The sequence below is a fragment of the Megascapheus bottae genome, chromosome 7, assembly GCF_031878675.1.
Source record: "Megascapheus bottae isolate mThoBot1 chromosome 7, mThoBot2.hap1, whole genome shotgun sequence".
NCBI lineage: Eukaryota > Metazoa > Chordata > Mammalia > Rodentia > Geomyidae > Megascapheus > Megascapheus bottae.
In genome coordinates, this window is record NC_143515.1 from 71,083,140 (window position 1) to 71,100,426 (window position 17,287).

Here is a 17,287-nt window from a genome sequence, read left to right on the forward strand (position 1 = left end):
TGCGTTATGTAATGTCAGGAAAATCTGCACATGAGATGCAACCATAGTTCTGTGTGCAGTTGAGTCAACCCAGCCATGTGACCTTTCCTCTGTGGTTTTCCTGGGCCCTATCAGAAGACAAGCATAGAGGCTAAGATCCGCTGGGGGACCCTGGCATGGGCCGAGTTTTCTCTTTTAGAGGTGGTGACAATCAGATTGTGCTTTGATTCCCAACTTGTAAAATTTGTGTTGTGCACTGACAGACAGAGGACAGTTTGATTTGTCACCATCCATCTGAGAAAGCCCACTTTACTTTTAATGTTCACCTGTCTTCCAGCTTTCTCTATACCAAATATTCTTAACCATTCTCCCGCAAGTACACAGACATGAGAAAGAGATCAACAATGCTGATTCTGTGGAAAGTCAGTACACATAAAACAATGCAAATAAAGTGCTCAGAAGAGCAAGGTATGGCGACAATTACTTTTTCAGACTTCTAGAGATACGGTGGTATAAATTTGGCCAGCCTTGAATTGAGCTCTCTCTAATATCCACCTTTAACCATCTAAGCATTTATGGCTTAGATGCAACAAACAGCTCAGAGTTTAGCTGTCTGGTGGGAGTCTGTGACTTCAGACAGCAATACTTGAGTGAGGAGAAGGGTGGAGGAGGTTAGACACAAAGAACAAAGTAAACATCCTGGCACTTCTCCTCTGAGAGATAAGAGGTCTTCACAGCAGATTACAACTTCAGAACTGACCCTTCTGAAGTCATCTATAAATGCCATCAGCAGATTAAACAATCTCGCAGTAAGGAGATACATCAGGAAATATCTTTAAAAATCCAACAAAATTGAGGCCTTGTTGACAGTGGAAATGGAGCGCACCATAGTACTTGGGTATTGCATGCCCTTCAGACCAGCAGCTTGTTCCAAGACCACTTTCCACTCTGCCCTCCAAGCGTGCTCTCAACCACTAATAACCCAGGCAGTTAGCACAGCACACCTGCAGTTTCCTGTCTATGCATCTTCCTTTCCCATCCGGATTAGAGGCACCCTCAGGGACCCAGACAGGCTCTAACAGCCAGAATCCTTCAGTACCCTTTGTGGTTGATTTCTGGTCAGTAAAATAAGCCTGGTGAGATATTTACACAATGCCTGAGTCCCTGCAGCCCGTCAGAGGAAGAGAGCATTCACTGATGCTTCAGGAGGGAGGTGGGCAGTGAGAAATTTGGAAGTTGTCCACTCCACCTCTGCCTGGGGCCTCACTGGCGTCCCTTCCCCACCTCACTGGATAAAACTGAAGATCAAATGCTGTGGGGAAAAGTTTCCCTCCAGCTCCCCACCCCCCAGGAGGCCCTGCCCTTGGGTGGCCCTGGGGGCCTGGTCTTTCTGCTCCCTGTGTTTCAGGCAACTTGGGCAGCTGGAGCCCAGGCCGTGTCCTCCCCACCGAACCCCTGAGCTCCCCTCTCTCTCCTCCCTGTCCACAGCCACTGGTACTGATGGGAACTGGCGGCCCTGGCAAACCCAAAGTCCACTGGAATGGAAAGGGACTTATGAAAATTCTTGGGCTGGGTCGTTAAGGACCGGCTCTCTAACGGAATCCTGAGTGAGGACTGGGTGTTGTCCCTGGGGTCGGTCATCTCTGGCTGCCCAGGGGTCAGGCAGCTTCTCGGGCGCTTCCACGGCCCACTGTCCACTGTTGGAGACCCCCAGAAGGGTCGGCGGAGCGGAGGAGACCCTGGGGTGGCCGTGGCTGAGTCTGGAGTGGGACCCTGGCCGGGCCCCACCCCTCTGCTCCGAGAGGAGGCTGTGCGGAAAAGCAAACAGGCCTGGGACGCCCTTTGGACCTTTTGCAATTCTCCTTCAGCTGAGGTCTCCTATAAATGGAGCGCTGCTGCGCCCCGGGCATTCCCAGCGCGCCTGCAGTGGAGCCCTGCCTGCCCGAGCCGCCTCGGAGGAGCCCGCCGAGGAGCCAGCGGCCCTGGCCAGGCCGCAGCCCGGAGCCCCCTCACCCTCCAGGCGGCCATGGCCTCCTCAAGGCCTGCGGGCCCCCTGCTGCTGCTGCTGCTGCTGGTGGTCACTGGCATCCAGGCCCGTGAGTGCCGTGGGGCTGGCGCGGGGCGGGCGCGGTCGGTGACCCGGTGGATGGGGGCCTGGTGGAGGGCGAGGCGGCCACAGGACGCACGGGGCCAGGTAGGGGCCAGCAGCCCGAGGAACTGCAGAGCCGGTTCTCCAGAGCCCACTTCAGGCCTGGGGGGTGCTCAGCCGCTGACACCCATCCGGAGATGGCGGGAACCCCAATTCTCTTTCCTCCTTTTCTTACAGAGGAAGGACTGAAAAGTGTCAGCCTGAGCTGTGCATGTAAGACATTCCTTCATCCCCCTCCCAGCCCGGCCTTCTGCACCTCTCAGGTCACCAAGGGCCCCTCCCACACCAGAGAGCAATCTCGGGGGAGGGGGGCCTTCCGGCCCTCCTCGACCTGTCCTGCCCCCCCCCCCCCAGGCTTGTCCGGGACACATGCATCACCGGTCCCGTTTATCAGTGACTAAGCATTGATTCAATGTGCATGAGGATGAGGAAATGCTGACTTTAACCTTTGCTTGGAAATCTACTCCGCCACCACACGTCCCCCCCACCCCCTCCCCCTAGTATTTGCCTAAGCCCTAGGGGTCACAGTAGCTGGCCTGGTGGCCATACCCTGGGTTCCCCTGGGAAAGCACCAGCCCTGGCTTTCTCCTCCACTGGTCTACGGCTGGGCTTGTGACCCAGATATTCTCTCTCTCTCTCTCCCTCCCTCTCTCCCCTCTCTCTCTCTCTCTCTCTCTCTCTCTCTCTCTCTCTCTCTCTCTCTCTCTCTCTCTCTCTCTCTCTCTCCTCTCTCTCTTCTCTCTCTCTTCTATCTCTCTCTCTCTCTCTCTCTCTCTCTCTCTCTCTCTCTCTCTCTCTCGTCTCTCTCTCGTCTCTCTTTCTCTCCTCTCTCTCGCTCTCTCTCTCACTCTCCTACTTGTGGAATCCTCCAGACCTTTCTTCCTAAAGGTTTCTGTAAGGTCAATCAGATACTCCTACTTAATAAAATTTGCCTCAAGTATTTTATAGAGTCAAAAAGAAGTCACAGGGTAATGTTATTGCCAAACTGAGAAAGTCTCAGCGCTGCCCTAACCTCTTTGCTTAATATCAATTCTCAAGTTGTCCAAGAGTCCCTTCTTCAGATTTTCAGAGCTCCATTATTTGACTCTTGAAGCTCTACTCCCATACCTCACATGCAAAGAATCAGCTAATTTACATATCACTCTCAAGTAAAAAGAAAACATAATGAATAAGTTCAATCTATAAGGGGAAATTAAGTACAAGACAAAAATCAATCTAAAATAGTTAGAGGACAATTGCTGTTCTTTATTATCTTTTCCATGTGCCCTCTCTGCACTGAACTGACTGCCCTTGGGAGAGTGGATTCTAGCTGTATAACTGACTTGTTTCTCCTCTTTTTAAAAGATTCAACTCGATTCAAGCACCTCCGGAAGTACATATACAACTATGAGGCTGAGAGTTCAAGTGGAACCCCTGGGACCAAGGATTTACGAAGCGCCACCAAGATCAACTGCAAGGTATGGGGGAACCTGACACCCTCAGCTGGTCCCCTGCTCCACAGGGTGACAACACCAAACCTTCCAGGAGGTTCCAGAACATACTTAGAGATAGCTGTACTCTGGTCTCTGGAGGCACAGAATGGATCCCAGGGTTCCCCTGAGGTTCATGTGATGAAGAGGAATTGTAAAGTTGCTTTCTTCTCTCTGATGTCCAAGTGCTAGCCTGTATCATCTGAAAACATAAGAATTACCTTATATGGCTATTTAAGTTGGGTAAAATTAAAGATTTGCCTCCTAGTGTCATTAGCCGTATTTCAAGGGCCCACAAGTCAGCGAAGGCTCTTGTTCCCAATATTAAATAGTACAAATCTTTCCACCATGGCACTGATTTCTTTGAATAGTCCCACAGAACAACTACATCTGTTTAACTCCAGCTTTGTGTGAAGCTCTTTTTGGGCCTTAGAATATACAATCAGATTCTTACGATCTTCTCAGATTCTTAATGAAACTTTGATATTCACACTAGTGATTCATACCTGTAATCCTAGCTACTTAGGGAGCTGAGATTTGAAGGTCAGGCTCCAAATCAGCGCAGGCAAGAAAGTCCATGAGACTCTTACCTCCAATTAATCACACACACACACACACACACACACACACACACACACACACACACACAAAACAACAACAACAAGCAAACAAACCTGGAAGTGGGGCTTTGGCTTAACATGATATAGCACAAGCGTTGAGCAGAAAAGCTCAGGGACAGCATCTAGAACCTGACTTCAAGCCTGGTGACCAAAAAAGAAAAAACCAAAATAACAACAAAAAACAAAAACTAATGACACTCCTCTCCTTGCTTCCTTTCTTAATTCTAACTCCATTTCTTCTGACTATTCACATCCATTTTTTTATGGTACTGATGGCTCATACCTGTAATCCTAGCTGCCAGAGCGGACATCTGAGTATAAAGCAACTAACTTGAGCAGGGAAGTCTGTGAGAGTCTTAGCTCCAATTAATTGACAACAACAAAACAACAACAAAGAAATTGAATTGTAACTCAAAAAGTACAATTCCAGCCATTAAGCGGCAGTCCCCCAAACCCCTGATTTCAAGCCCCAGTATCAGAGAAATTTAAAAAGTCCACTTGCTCATGCATGTGGCAAAACTTAAGAGACCCATTGGGCCCAGAAGGAGGAGAAGGCCAGAAATAGGACAGTGCCTAGGCTGTGCATGGAAACCCATGAGACACGTTTAGGGCACACGCAGTGTTGGGGAGCAGAGCACAGTCCCCCTCGGGGATGAAGATGTGAGGACATCTCCTGCTTCTGATGGGGGGTCTCGAAATGCTGCTGTTCTGCACTTGCAGGTGGAGCTGGAGGTTCCTCAACTCTGCAGCTTTATCCTGAGAGCCAGCCAGTGTACCCTGGAAGAGCTGCGTGACTTCAACCTCAAGGGCAAGGCCTTGCTGAAGAAGACCAGGAACTCTGAGGAGTTTGAGGCCGCCATGTCCAGGTAAGGACATGTGTGTGTTAAACACACCCAGTTTGGGGCATCCCTGGACACACGCTAGTGTGGCATGCGGCATGTTTTTGGACGTGTGAGTACATCTGTCTGCATTAGGTATCCCCTGTGAGAACAGCATTTCTATTCAGTACTTGCCCTGCATTAGGAACTGTCAATAAATGAGGGAGGCATGTTTTACACTCTCTTAGTTGAGTTCTCTGGGTTATCTTCAAATTGGGCTTCTAAAAACACCTCATGGTTTCAAGCTCTTGGAGACAATGGAGTTAGAGAGGGTGTGTTTAAGCAAGGAGGTGGTTGTTTGAAGATTCATAGACGGCTAGTGTCTGAGGGTTTTGGTTTGCAGCAGGTAGGCAACAGTTGAAGTTGAGGATCTGTTGAGACCAGGGTGAAGAACACACAGGAGGTTAGAGCAGGTCCCCTGCCCAGAGCTGGTGTGCAGCCCTGTACACGGCACTGACAGTGAGTATCCGTGTGCACTGCCGGGCATTGCCCCTTATGGAGCAGTACCAGGGGCACACTGGGCTTCACCCCTGCCTTGACCCCAATTATAGATTCGAGGGCCTTACGTATAGAAGTTCTGCAGTGGTTAACTGGGTGGTACCAGGAAACTCCATCCCTGGTTATCTTCCAATTTTCAAATGTCAGGACCCAGTTCTGTCCCTGTGAAATGCAGATGGAAGCTTCGGTCTTCCACCGAAACATCTTACTTAACCAGGCAGGGATGTAGGTATGCATGAGGGAAGGGGTGTGGTGGTAGGAAAGAAGAGCCGTGACTGCTTGCCCTTCCTCTTCTCCGAGCCAAAGTGGTGCTTGCTCCTAACCAAAGCCTTTTAGACCTTCTCTCCTGTGCCTGGAACTCTCTAGGAGTTACAGGACCATGAGAGGCATGTCTGGTCTTCACTCCCACCTTCTGACATAAACAGAGCAAACATCTCCAATGGGAAATCCCAAGGTCAACATGAATTTCAGACATGGACTGAATAATTTTTTTTTTAACGCAACGGTCCAACAAATGCATGAAAAGTTGTTCAAAAGATATTAATCAGCATACATCCACCAGACTATAGTACATTCAACAGCTATGGCACCTTTGTTGGCAGGCTAGAGAGGAAAAATATAATCTGCTGCTGTGCTGGTAAACATGATAGGGTAGTAGGTATTCCAGTTGGAGAGATTTATACCTCTGACACGGCAATTCCAGGCTCTGGGACACTAGCCTATGGAAATAAAAGCAGGTAATGTGTGAACACAGTTAAATAAGGAAGCTTATAACGGCAACGAGGGGAAAAGGGCTCCAGAAAAAGAGGAAGTGAATGCCAGTAAATGGGACAGTGTTAAATAAACTGTAATCATAGGATAGAAAGCTATAGAGTTTTGTTTTTTGTTGTTGTTTTTTTGTTTTTTTGTTTTTTTTTGGCCTGTTGTGGGGCTTGAATTCAGGGCCCTGGGCACTATCTGTGAGCTTTTCTCATTGAAGGTTAGCATTTTACCACTTTGAGCCACAGTGCTATTTCTAGTTTTCTGGAGGTTAATTGGAGATAAGTCTCACAAATTTTCCTGCCCAGGCCGGCCTTAACCTACAATCGTCAGATCTCAGCCTCTTGAGTAGCTAGCAATACAGGTGTGAGCCACTGGCACTTGGCTATGCCAAGTGATCCTGGATTTTCCCAGAGTATAATAAAATGAAGGAAAGTATGCACAAAACAATGCTGTTTCTATAAAACAAAGAAATGACTAAAAAAACCCCTTCATGTGTCTGTGTTTGCACCCACACACATCTGTACAGGATTTCATGCACATGGAGAGACAATGAAATACTCAATAGTGTCCATGTGGGGAGTAAGAATGGGAGCAAATTGGTAAATGGAAAAAACAGAGAGGAGATAAATGAGCCAAGCCCCCACCCATATCCTGCCATACACACACACACACACACACACACACACACACACACGCACACACACGCACACACATGCACGCACGCGCACGCAACGCGCGACAAATAGGGAAATGAAACAAGACTGCCAAAATCTACATCTATTTGTACACATTTTCAAAAATGTTTCTGGGAGTATGCCCTGGTGTGTGTGTGTGGAGATACATTTATAAAGAGATCATGTGAAAAGAATACCTGAGTGAAAAGATGTCTCCCCAGCCACTGGCTTTCTTCCAGTAGGTTCAAGCTGGAGAAAGTGACAAACACCTCCTCCCCCCACCCCATCTCCCTCTCTCTCTCTCTCTCTCTCTCTCTCTCTCTCTCTCTCTCTCTCTCTCTCCTCTCTCTCTCTCTCTCTCTCTCTCTCTCTTCCTCCCTCCCTCCCTCTCTCTCTCTCTCTCTCTTCTCTCTCTCTCTTCTCTCTCTTCTCTCTCTCCATCTCCTCTCTCTCTCTCTCTCTCTTTGTCTCTCTCTCTCTCTCTGGAACAGGTATGAGCTCAGGCTGGCTGTTTCTGAAGGAAGGAAAGTTGTCCTGTATCCGGAGAAGGATGAACCTGAACACATCCTGAATATCAAGAGAGGCATCATCTCTGCCCTCCTGGCTCCCCCAGATACAGAAGAGGACCAGCAAGTGTTATTTCTGGTGAGAATTCTGAAAGCTGAGGGCAGTAGTCCACTCACCCCCTTTTCCGGTAAAGATCAGATCCACAGTAGATAGAGCGAATGGCTGGCTCGGCTGCAGGTGAACACAACTGGAAATCCTTCATTGGAAGGCTATACCAGAATCCATGTTTCCTCTCATCTCCTGAGCTCACCGATGGCTCCTCCTGGGCCTAAGCTTAGAGCAGTGACTAGAGAGTCTTGACCATTGAAAGCCTGTGCATTTCAGACACCAAGGAGGTTTGGAATATCTTCCTGTCCCTCTTATGAAGCTCAAGTTTCAGCTGCATGGAGAATGTAATGTACTTTAGTCCAGTGAACATTCGGAGCCCCAGCTGTGTGTCTGCTGCCGTGTTTTGGAAAGCACAGGACTATGTCGTGCACTGGTGCACTGTCCTGTCCACACTGCCTCCCCGCCTGCCATAGTGCTCCCTCCCATCATTGGCTGGGAAGAAAGAACCTCACTCCGAAATCCTCATCCCTTCCACCTTGGCCCCTGGGCTTTGCTCATTCCCCGGTATGGATGGATGTTTGACCCTGTGGAATGCCCTCCACAGGACACCGTGTACGGAAACTGCTCCACTGACGTCACGGTGAAGACCAGGCAGGGGGATGTGGCGACAGAGATATCCACCCAGAGGAACCTGCATCAGTGTGATGGCTTCCAGCCCATGCTCATGGCCGTCAGTCCACTCGCCCTCACCAAGGGCCCGGTGAGTCTCACACCACCTTGTCTTGCACACTGAAACCTAATAGGAAAGTTGTAGTGTATTCCAGGGACCTAAGAGAAGAGTCTGCTCAGCTTGTTCTTTCTATAGACCCCAGCAGGACATTGAGGGCCAGACATGGGAAGGACTACCAAGGCCAACTAGAGATTGTTCATCTACCAGGCTGCAGTCGGGTTCCTGAGTCCCCAGCACTGAGCTCTATTCCTCCCACTGTCCTTCCTGTCATGGCATCACAACATCTGCCATTACTTCAGAATAATGACTATCCACCCCTGAGAAGGCACAGATGCCTAGTCTTCTTTCCCTAAGAGCAGTTTATCCTAAGTTCTAGTCTCCAAGGAATCCCAAGCTATGTCCCCCCCATCTCCTCACTCATGCCTGAGTGTGTACCAACTTCCTGTCCTTCTATGACAAGGATGACCCTGACCAGAGCCATGACCTTCAGCCTCCTGCCCGGGCCCCCTTCAGCTAGTGCTGACCGGGATCACACAGCCCTGTCAAGCTCAGCTTGGTGAAGAGCCCCTGGCTGCCTCAGTAAATGTGAAGTATTTGAGCAGCCATGATTGTGCCTGTGAATCGTCCAGATGATTGTCCTTCGTCCTAAAAGAACAGGGAGTCAGATGACCATGAGGGCCACGTTCAGAAGGGTCCAAGGGCATGCACATGACTAGTGTCTTTTCTTAGCACTTGCTATGTTCTCAGCCCCATTCTGGGGGTCACTGAGCGAGAGACAATTGCTGATAAGCCATGAACCTTCCTGTCAACAGACTCGTAGGCTAATGGAACAATGGCGGTCATGCATGCACCAAAGGACAATATGCAGCACAGCCAATGGAATGATACACTGAAAAGGCAGGAAGGCAATGCTGGGTCATCTCAAGACTGGAAAATGGAAACCTTACTTCCATAGCTAGTGGGGCAGAGTCATGGAGAATGTATAGCACAAACCTCACAGAAGATGAAGGATCACCAGGCACAGTGGCTGGCTGTCCTCTCAGCTACTTCCGAAACAGGAATCAGGCCACTGTCATTTGCTTCAAGGCCAGCCTTGAAGTCCATGGGACTCCATCCCTGAGTGGCTCGGTTTGAGGGCACCTGCCTGCTGCCCTAGGCAGAGGAGAAGCAAGTTGGTGTATGCCAGTCGGCCCCCAGCCACATGGGAAAGAGCAGGAAGGCGGATCATGGCCTAGGATGGCCCCACCTTGACAATAACGAGCACAAAGAGGGGCCGGAGGAGTGGCTCTCATGGTAGGGTGAGCATCTAGCAAGCTAGATTGGTTTGGTACCTGTCAAACTAATTCATTTTTAAGATCTGTAAATAGAAGAGAGATGTGAGGACAGGTGTCTGAGCAGAGACATTTAAGTGAGCAGTAGTGTGTGAGGTCATGTGTTGGGAAGGGTATGTATGTGATGTGCAGTAAGTTCAGGGGAGGTGGTGCTTCCCCCTGGGTGGGATCGTCTGTAGCCTTTAAGTGTCTGAGTTGTGGCCCCTTGTCCGCTTCAAGCCCCAGGGACTGATCAAACTACTTCTCCCCTCCACCCATCTATACCCAGATCTTCCCCTTGTCAACTCTGATCAGCAGCAACCAGTCCTGCCAGTACACCCTGGACTCCAAGAGAAAGCATGTGTCAGAAGCCACCTGCAAAGAGCAGCATCTGTTCCTGCCTTTCTCCTCGAAGTAGGTTACCCACTTCTCCTCTGCTTCATCATGTAAAGGGTTGATGGGAACCAGGCATCAGTTTATGTCCAGTTCTGGATCAGCCTATCTCCAGAAGGGAGCTATGGAAAGGCATAAGGCAAAAGCCCATCCCTCGGCACCTTTTTAGACTAACATGAAGCTCTCAAACATGTGAAACCATTTTTGAGGCCATAACAACTGTCTTAAAACTCCAGCTTTACAGTTTTGTAAACCCAGCAAAGCAGGCCCCCTGGTTAGAAATGGCTTCTTAGAGGATTCAGGAATTTGGCTGGAGACTTGTCCATCCAAATCTGTTTTGAAAACTTGATGGTCTACTGATATTTATTGGATAACTCCTCCTTTCTTGCCACTGTTCTGTTGGAGATGCAAAATAATTTCAAAGCACAGTGTGGGCCCCACTGGCATTGTGGACTGGCATGTGGTATAAGTACATCTGTCCCTCTGATAAGAGGCTAGCTGGCTTCACTGGGAGCTGGTGGGCACTCTTCACCGGGGACTGCTGGATGTCATCATGATTTAAAAGGTGGGCAACGTTCAGGCAGAAGACCTTCCAAAGTGAGGAGTAGAGTGTGTTCTGGGGTACAGGCCCTCTGATGTGATGTGCTTCTTTGGTTGCCAGGGAGGTGATGGCGCATGTCACGCAGACACTGAAACTTGAAGACACTCCTATGATCAACAGCCGCTTCTTTGAAGCAGGTGAGACTTTATGCCTACACAGGTGTGGGAGAAATCTGCCCAAGAAGTGCCAGTTGTGGCTAGCTTTGGGCTAGTGAAAGGTCTCGACGTAGACTCCAGTGCTCTGGCCACTGAGCCACCACTACTGAGAAAGCCTTCCCCAGTGTCACTGTGGAGTGTGACAGAGGAAAGGGACATGTCTCCAAAGGTCCCTAGGGTTTTGTAAGGTTGAAATTGGAGCCCCAAATGGAATGTGACACTTGGACAGCACTGGCACACACATATCCTGTATGGTGCAGGCCTTCTGGGTTGAGGGGGCCAACTGAGAAAGAATACTCAGGGTCTGGACAGATAATGAATCCAAAGATCTGCCCTAAAGAGCCAAAATGCATCCCTAATACTGTATTGTATTTAAATCCAGCACCATGTGTAATTAAATCTATCTCTTTCCTGTATGTGGCTGCATTGTCCCTTTGCTCCTAGAGCCTAGCAGTCAGGTGGTGGAGGTGTACGGTTTTCTACCCACTGTACAGAGGCCTAGTGATGCAGTTAGCGTCATCAAGACTAAGATATGGTGCAAAATGTCACCCAGGTCTGACTGAAGGCACGACTTTCTTCACTGCGTCAAACTTCCCAGCTGGCTTTCACCTTGTCTCTGCACAGGTTCATGGGGCTGTAACAGGGTGTCCTTCCCACAAGCTGCTAGTAGATCCACTGGAGGCCTCGGCTCTGCCTTCCATTCCTCCCAGCAGGGGGAGATCTGATACCATAGCCAGACGAAGCCTTGATTCAACTCTAGCTAGGCCTCATAAGCCCAGAGAGATTTTATTAATAAGAGCTGCATTCTTATTAGAGAAATCTCAAAGTAAGTCTCTCTGTCTTAGTTCCTTTTTCTTCAAGTTTGGGAATAAAATATCCCTCAGGGATGTTCCCAGCAAAAATAATTAAATCCATCACCTAGTGCAGAACCAGATACTTAACAGGTGGTTTGAAAACAGTTGTTTTGTTCTCTTTCTTCTGCTTCTAAAACTCCACAGTTTTAATTACACAAAGACATGGTTGAGCTGCCAGGACAGACAAGAACTCCTGTGGTCCTTTCCTTCTCCTAGGTGCTGAGCAGGTCGGCCTGGCCTTTGAGAGTTCCAAGTCCACATCTCAGCCCAAGCAAGCCGAGACTGTTTTGAAGACCCTCCAGGAGCTGACAAAGCTGTCTGTCTCTGAGCAGAACATCAAGAGAGCCAGTCTCTTCAATAAGCTGGTTATGGAGCTGAGAGGCCTCAGCGATGAGGCTGTCACATCCCTTTTGCCCCAGCTGATTGAGGTATCTAGGTAAGCGTTGAGTGGTGACAGCCCAGTCTTCCACATACATTACAGAATCCACAGAACTTCTGAACTTTGGCTGAACATAGAATTCCATCCATCTACTTAAGCAGTGCAGTTCATAATAGCTTCTGGATACAGAAATGTCAGCTAAGTTTCTTAGAGTCTCACGAGCAGGACGCACACATGCATGCATACACACACTGCATTCAAGTTCACTGGGTATTTGTATGTTTAACATGGGAGTGAAATGGTTCACATTTTGATAGATATCTCCTTATCCTACTTGTACTGCCTGCTCACTGGAAAGCTAGGAAAGAAAAAGAAGTCTGTGCCCTCTTACATGTAAGAAATTAAATAATGTGACTTTATGAACTTTGAGGCACTATCTCTAAATGCTATGAAGTCACAGGAGTCCTGGCCTGGCATGTTCTGAATCCTGACCAGACTTCTGACTTCCTTGCTGGCACTCTCCACTGGAAACATTCCCAGGAAAGGCATCATAGCTCTTACTCTCGGGCTCTGACTTGGATTTGGGAAGACTTATAGATTTGGATTGTGAATAAGGAAATTCCCAACAGAGGACTGACTGTGTGTCAGGGCTGTTTCTCTGGTTGAAGGTGCTCTGGATAACTCCCTGCGCTTCTCTTCTCAGCCCCATCACTTTGCAAGCCTTGGTCCAGTGCGGACAGCCCCAGTGTTATACTCACATCCTCCAGTGGCTCAGGAATGAGAAAGCTCACCCACTCCTGATAGATGTCGTCACCTACCTGGTGGCCATGATCCCAGAACCCTCAGCACAGAGGCTACGAGAAGTTTTTAATACAGCCAAGGAGCAGCAGAGCCGGATCACGCTATATGCCCTGAGCCGCGTGGTTACCAAGTAAGTATCCACACTGCCTTGCTGCCTCTGGGAGCAGGGGAAGACCCATGTCTTGATATCCACTTTCCAACCATGACGTTCATGCTTGCACTTTCCTATTGGTCATTTTGAAATAAGAAATCAGCAAAGACCAGGTTGGGTTTTAAGAGAAGACTAATGATGCCCGTGGAGACCGAATTACCTGTGTTATTTTTTTTCATATAGCTATCGTACAATAAACCAGGAGGTGACCCAGGACCTTCAGGACATTGCCAACTACCTGCTGGAACAGATTCGCAATGAATGCGTGGGAGATGAAGAGCACACCTACTTGATCCTGAAGGTATCTTCCGTCTTTGGGTTAACTCTTCCTAACCATCTCTCCCTTCCCCTCCTGCCCTCTGATGGGTTCTCATGGGTTCTGTTCTTCAATGCAGGTCATTGGGAATATGGGAAGCACCATGGAGCAGGTCACACCCCGACTCAAGTCTTCCGTCCTAAAATGCATCCGAAGCACAAGGCCATCACCGCTGATTCAGAAGGCTGCCGTCCAGGCCCTCAGAAAGATGGAGCTTGACGATGAGGTAAGGCACTCAGAGGAGTTCTGAGAATGTATGGGCATCATCGAGGTTTGAGGAAGTAAGAGGGGAATAAAATGATAAATCTCATCCCACTGACCTGCTTCTACTGTTTTCTGGCTGTGAATTTCAACCAGCCTATTGGCCTGACTGTCTAGCAGTGTGTGGATGGAAAAGACATATTTGAGCTTGCTGCTACTCTATACCTTGGGGAACATGAGATATTTTGTGGCATGCTATCCCACTATCAGACTGTCAGCTCGAGAAGATATTTATATTTCCTAGTCTCACCAAAGTAGAATAGTGGATTTGGTCCTACCTCAGATGACAAAAACTCCAGTGCTTAGGGAACTGGAGTTCCCGAAGTTATTAGTTCTTAGCCCCAAACTCTCGCCCTTTCTACCTTTACTCTCACACTGAAATAACTTGTATCAAAGCAACTTTATCTTCATGAAATGGCAAGTTTCCAACTAAGTCATAAATTGGTCAGAATCTGTGTGTTCTAATACAATCGAATTCACCACATGTTTGACAGAAATCTGGGCTGGCTGAGCTGGCTGCCCTGAGAAACAATGAGGAAAAGATGCAGTTCCAGCAATCACAGTATTATTAGCAAGAAATTACAGCATGAAAGAACTACTAGATGCCCGAGGTAGTCTGGCTTGTTCAAAGGACAGTACCAATTGTCTGCCCTTTCCACCACAGGTGCGAGGGATCCTTCTTCAGACTTTTGTCAACAGCACAGCTTCAGTGGAGAAGCGACTGGCTGCCTATCTCATGCTAATGAGGCAGCCCTCCTCCTCAGACATTAACAGAATTGCCAAGCTTCTGCCACGGGAACGTGATGAGCAAGTGAAGAACTTTGTGGCTTCTCATCTCGCCAACATCTTAAATTCAGAAGAAATGCATATTGAGGGGTATGTAAGAACTGTTTCCCGTCCTCTCCCCCTCAGGGTGGAATTCAGGTGTTCATTCTAGTCTGCCCCTCAGGATGGTGCTGCTTTCTTCCAGAGCAAAGACTTACATGAATGTGCAACAGACAGACCCTGAGCCAAAGCTGGGGTTAGAGACCACTTCTTTCAGTGGTGATTAGAAACCCGAATCTACTTGGAATCTCTGGAGAGATAAGGAGCAAGAAATGTGATGTTTTGACTCAAAGCCTGTTCTTTCTTTTCATCTAGTCTGAAAACTTTGGTGACAGAAGCTCTGAAGGAGTCACAGCTTCCAACTGTCAAGGATTTCCTAAGATTTTCCCGAAACTATCACTTTTCCAAATCTGTTTCTCTTCCGTTGATTGACCCAGTCTCTGCCAAAATTGAAGGGAATCTAATATTTGACCCAAATAACTACCTACCTAAAGAAAGCATGCTGAAAACAACTCTCGCTGCCTTTGGATATGCTGCAACCGACCTCTTTGAGGTATGTCTGACGCATCTCAAGGGCTCTGGCCTGTACTGTCTGTCATGACACGTCTCTGGCCACTAGAGGGCACCTGAAGTACAAGTCCTGGTATTACTGGGGTTGTAGTTCTCTTGGGAGAGGCCCTTCAACTCAAAACACAGGAGCCATTCCATCACAGCGGGTTCTGCCCTGAAATCCACTCCCAAATCCAAGTCTTCCTCAGTTTAATTACTTATTCTATCTGCATCTTCTAGAAAAAGGCAAATGAGTTTTAGTTCCATGATGCACTATGCTCATCGCCTTCCCTATAGTTTTCATCAAACACTTTAATTAATTAAATGAACATAAAGAGGGAGGAGAAAACATATATATATATATATATATATATATATATATATATATATAATCTAGTGTCATATTCTCGCCGGATTTTCTTTTTCAGATTGGCTTAGAAGGAAAAGGATTTGAGCCAACACTTGAAGCTCTTTTTGGGAAGCAAGGATTTTTCCCAGACAGTGTCAACAAGGCTTTGTATTGGGTCAATGGTCAAGTTCCTGATCACATCTCCAAGGTCTTGATGGACCACTTTGGCTACACCAAAGACGACAAACATGAGCAGGTACACATTTGTTAAGTATCTTCTCAAGGACAGCTTTGTATATCATTGCAAAAATATTCTTTCTTAGACTGGAAGCAAAGTTCTATCTATCAAAATTAACAGCATGGCTACACACTGACCAGTCCTTTGACTTATGGGGGATCAGGGCCAGTCTCCTCTGAAGTTAAGGCACTTCTGGAAACTCAGTATGCCCAGTTTCTGGAGCCACTTTAGCAAAATAACTAAAAGTGAAGTGTAGAATATGAGTTGGCATGATAATCTCACTGTTCTCAAACTGGACTAAACTAGACACATTTTGCTTTATATTCGTTGTTCCCCAAATACTATAAATAATCCATATGGTCACAAGGTTATTTGAATGAAATTAGTATGTAAAGTGCTAAGCACATTACATATTGATTGTTAGATAATCAGATATTACTCTAAGCTTTACCTTAATATTTCATCTTAAACTCTCACTCATATCAGTTCCCTAGCAAATGGGACCAAACAGCCACTTTGAAACTGGCAGTCCGCTCCCATTAGAGCAGTGGAAAGAAGGTTATATATTCTGATCATCTTATTCTTTCATTTTCTGCTGTCCATAGTGTAGACTGGTGGTTAGTGACATATCAGAGTGTGTTAGAAATGCTGGTTCTACATATTTGCAACCCTGGAGTTACTTGTGGGGATTGGACTGGGAAAGACAATGTTAGAGGGTGAAGAATACCAAAGGATGCTTCATCTGTGAACAAAGATAGCAAAATGAAGCTCACTGAAAGCCATGAAATAATAGAGGATAGTGGGGATGAGAAAAATGAGAGTAAAGCAGGGAGTGAAGCTGATTAAAATACTTTAAAGGCATGTATGGAACTCCAGAATGAAAGCCCTTTGAACAAATGGCATAAATGAAGGAAAGGAATGTAAAACAAGCCCTATCTGTAATAGGGGTACTGATGTGAGAAAGGGGAAAGTGTAAAAGAAGGTGAATATGATTATTTACTTTATGTAAATGTGTAAATAAAACAATAAAGCTAGCTAAGATTATTTGGAAAAGGGGAAGAGAGTGGTAGAAGTGAGACTGCATAAGGGGCTTGTCAAAATAAAGTCCCATACAAGTAATTAATGCTAACACAAAATACACAAAAAGGAAAAACATGCTAGTTCTCAGGCCGACCAAGACCTACTGAAACCGAACCTGATTCTAGTAGGGTTTCAGGGGACTCACAGGCATGTTCAAGATGAACATGCAGGGCAACAGTTTAATCCTAAATATTCACCTATAGCAACCCTTCCATCCTCTGATGTGAAGGTCTTTAATCTGTTCTGAGTCTGTCAGTCTCTTTTCTTTATCAATACCTGTGCATTCGCCCACTCCATACTTCTTATATGTTTGAAGAACAGGTCTACGAAGGGTCGAGGATCATATATTTTTCAAGCTTTTGGCTGATCTATGACATCGCCTCTGATTTTTCTTAAGAAACCCCTAGTATTCTAGTTAAAGAGAAAAAGCTAAGCAGAAGAGGAGACCAGGTAATCTTCTAACTTTGAGGTATCTGAGGGAAGAAGCCTGCCATTTGGAGAAATGAGCTCCCCTATTACATTTATATTTTTTCCTCAAATTAAGAACACCTTTGGAAGCACTCCAGTTCCTGACAAGACCTCAGGATTTTTCATCTTTATTTAGAGAAATTATCTCTTAGTAAAAGTCTGGGACCTTATTTCACTGTCTGC

The 17,287-nt window shown here is 47.2% G+C and overlaps 1 protein-coding gene across 1 annotated transcript in view; it reads left to right on the forward strand.

Annotated features, from left to right (window-relative positions):
• Window positions 1-1,131: 1,131 nt before the first annotated feature.
• The window catches only part of Apob (apolipoprotein B), a 40,057-nt gene continuing 23,901 nt past the window's right edge, over window positions 1,132-17,287 (forward strand). Inside the window, exons 1-17 of the mRNA XM_090337587.1 lie at window positions 1,132-1,192; window positions 1,388-1,473; window positions 1,562-2,207; window positions 2,306-2,341; window positions 3,473-3,585; window positions 4,938-5,083; window positions 7,521-7,674; window positions 8,249-8,404; window positions 9,974-10,098; window positions 10,739-10,815; window positions 11,904-12,123; window positions 12,770-12,997; window positions 13,202-13,319; window positions 13,414-13,560; window positions 14,260-14,471; window positions 14,736-14,973; window positions 15,398-15,574. Of these exons, the coding sequence (XP_090193713.1) occupies window positions 1,132-1,192; window positions 1,388-1,473; window positions 1,562-2,207; window positions 2,306-2,341; window positions 3,473-3,585; window positions 4,938-5,083; window positions 7,521-7,674; window positions 8,249-8,404; window positions 9,974-10,098; window positions 10,739-10,815; window positions 11,904-12,123; window positions 12,770-12,997; window positions 13,202-13,319; window positions 13,414-13,560; window positions 14,260-14,471; window positions 14,736-14,973; window positions 15,398-15,574 (2,940 nt within the window). The remainder of the gene's footprint in view (window positions 1,193-1,387; window positions 1,474-1,561; window positions 2,208-2,305; window positions 2,342-3,472; window positions 3,586-4,937; window positions 5,084-7,520; window positions 7,675-8,248; window positions 8,405-9,973; window positions 10,099-10,738; window positions 10,816-11,903; window positions 12,124-12,769; window positions 12,998-13,201; window positions 13,320-13,413; window positions 13,561-14,259; window positions 14,472-14,735; window positions 14,974-15,397; window positions 15,575-17,287) is intronic.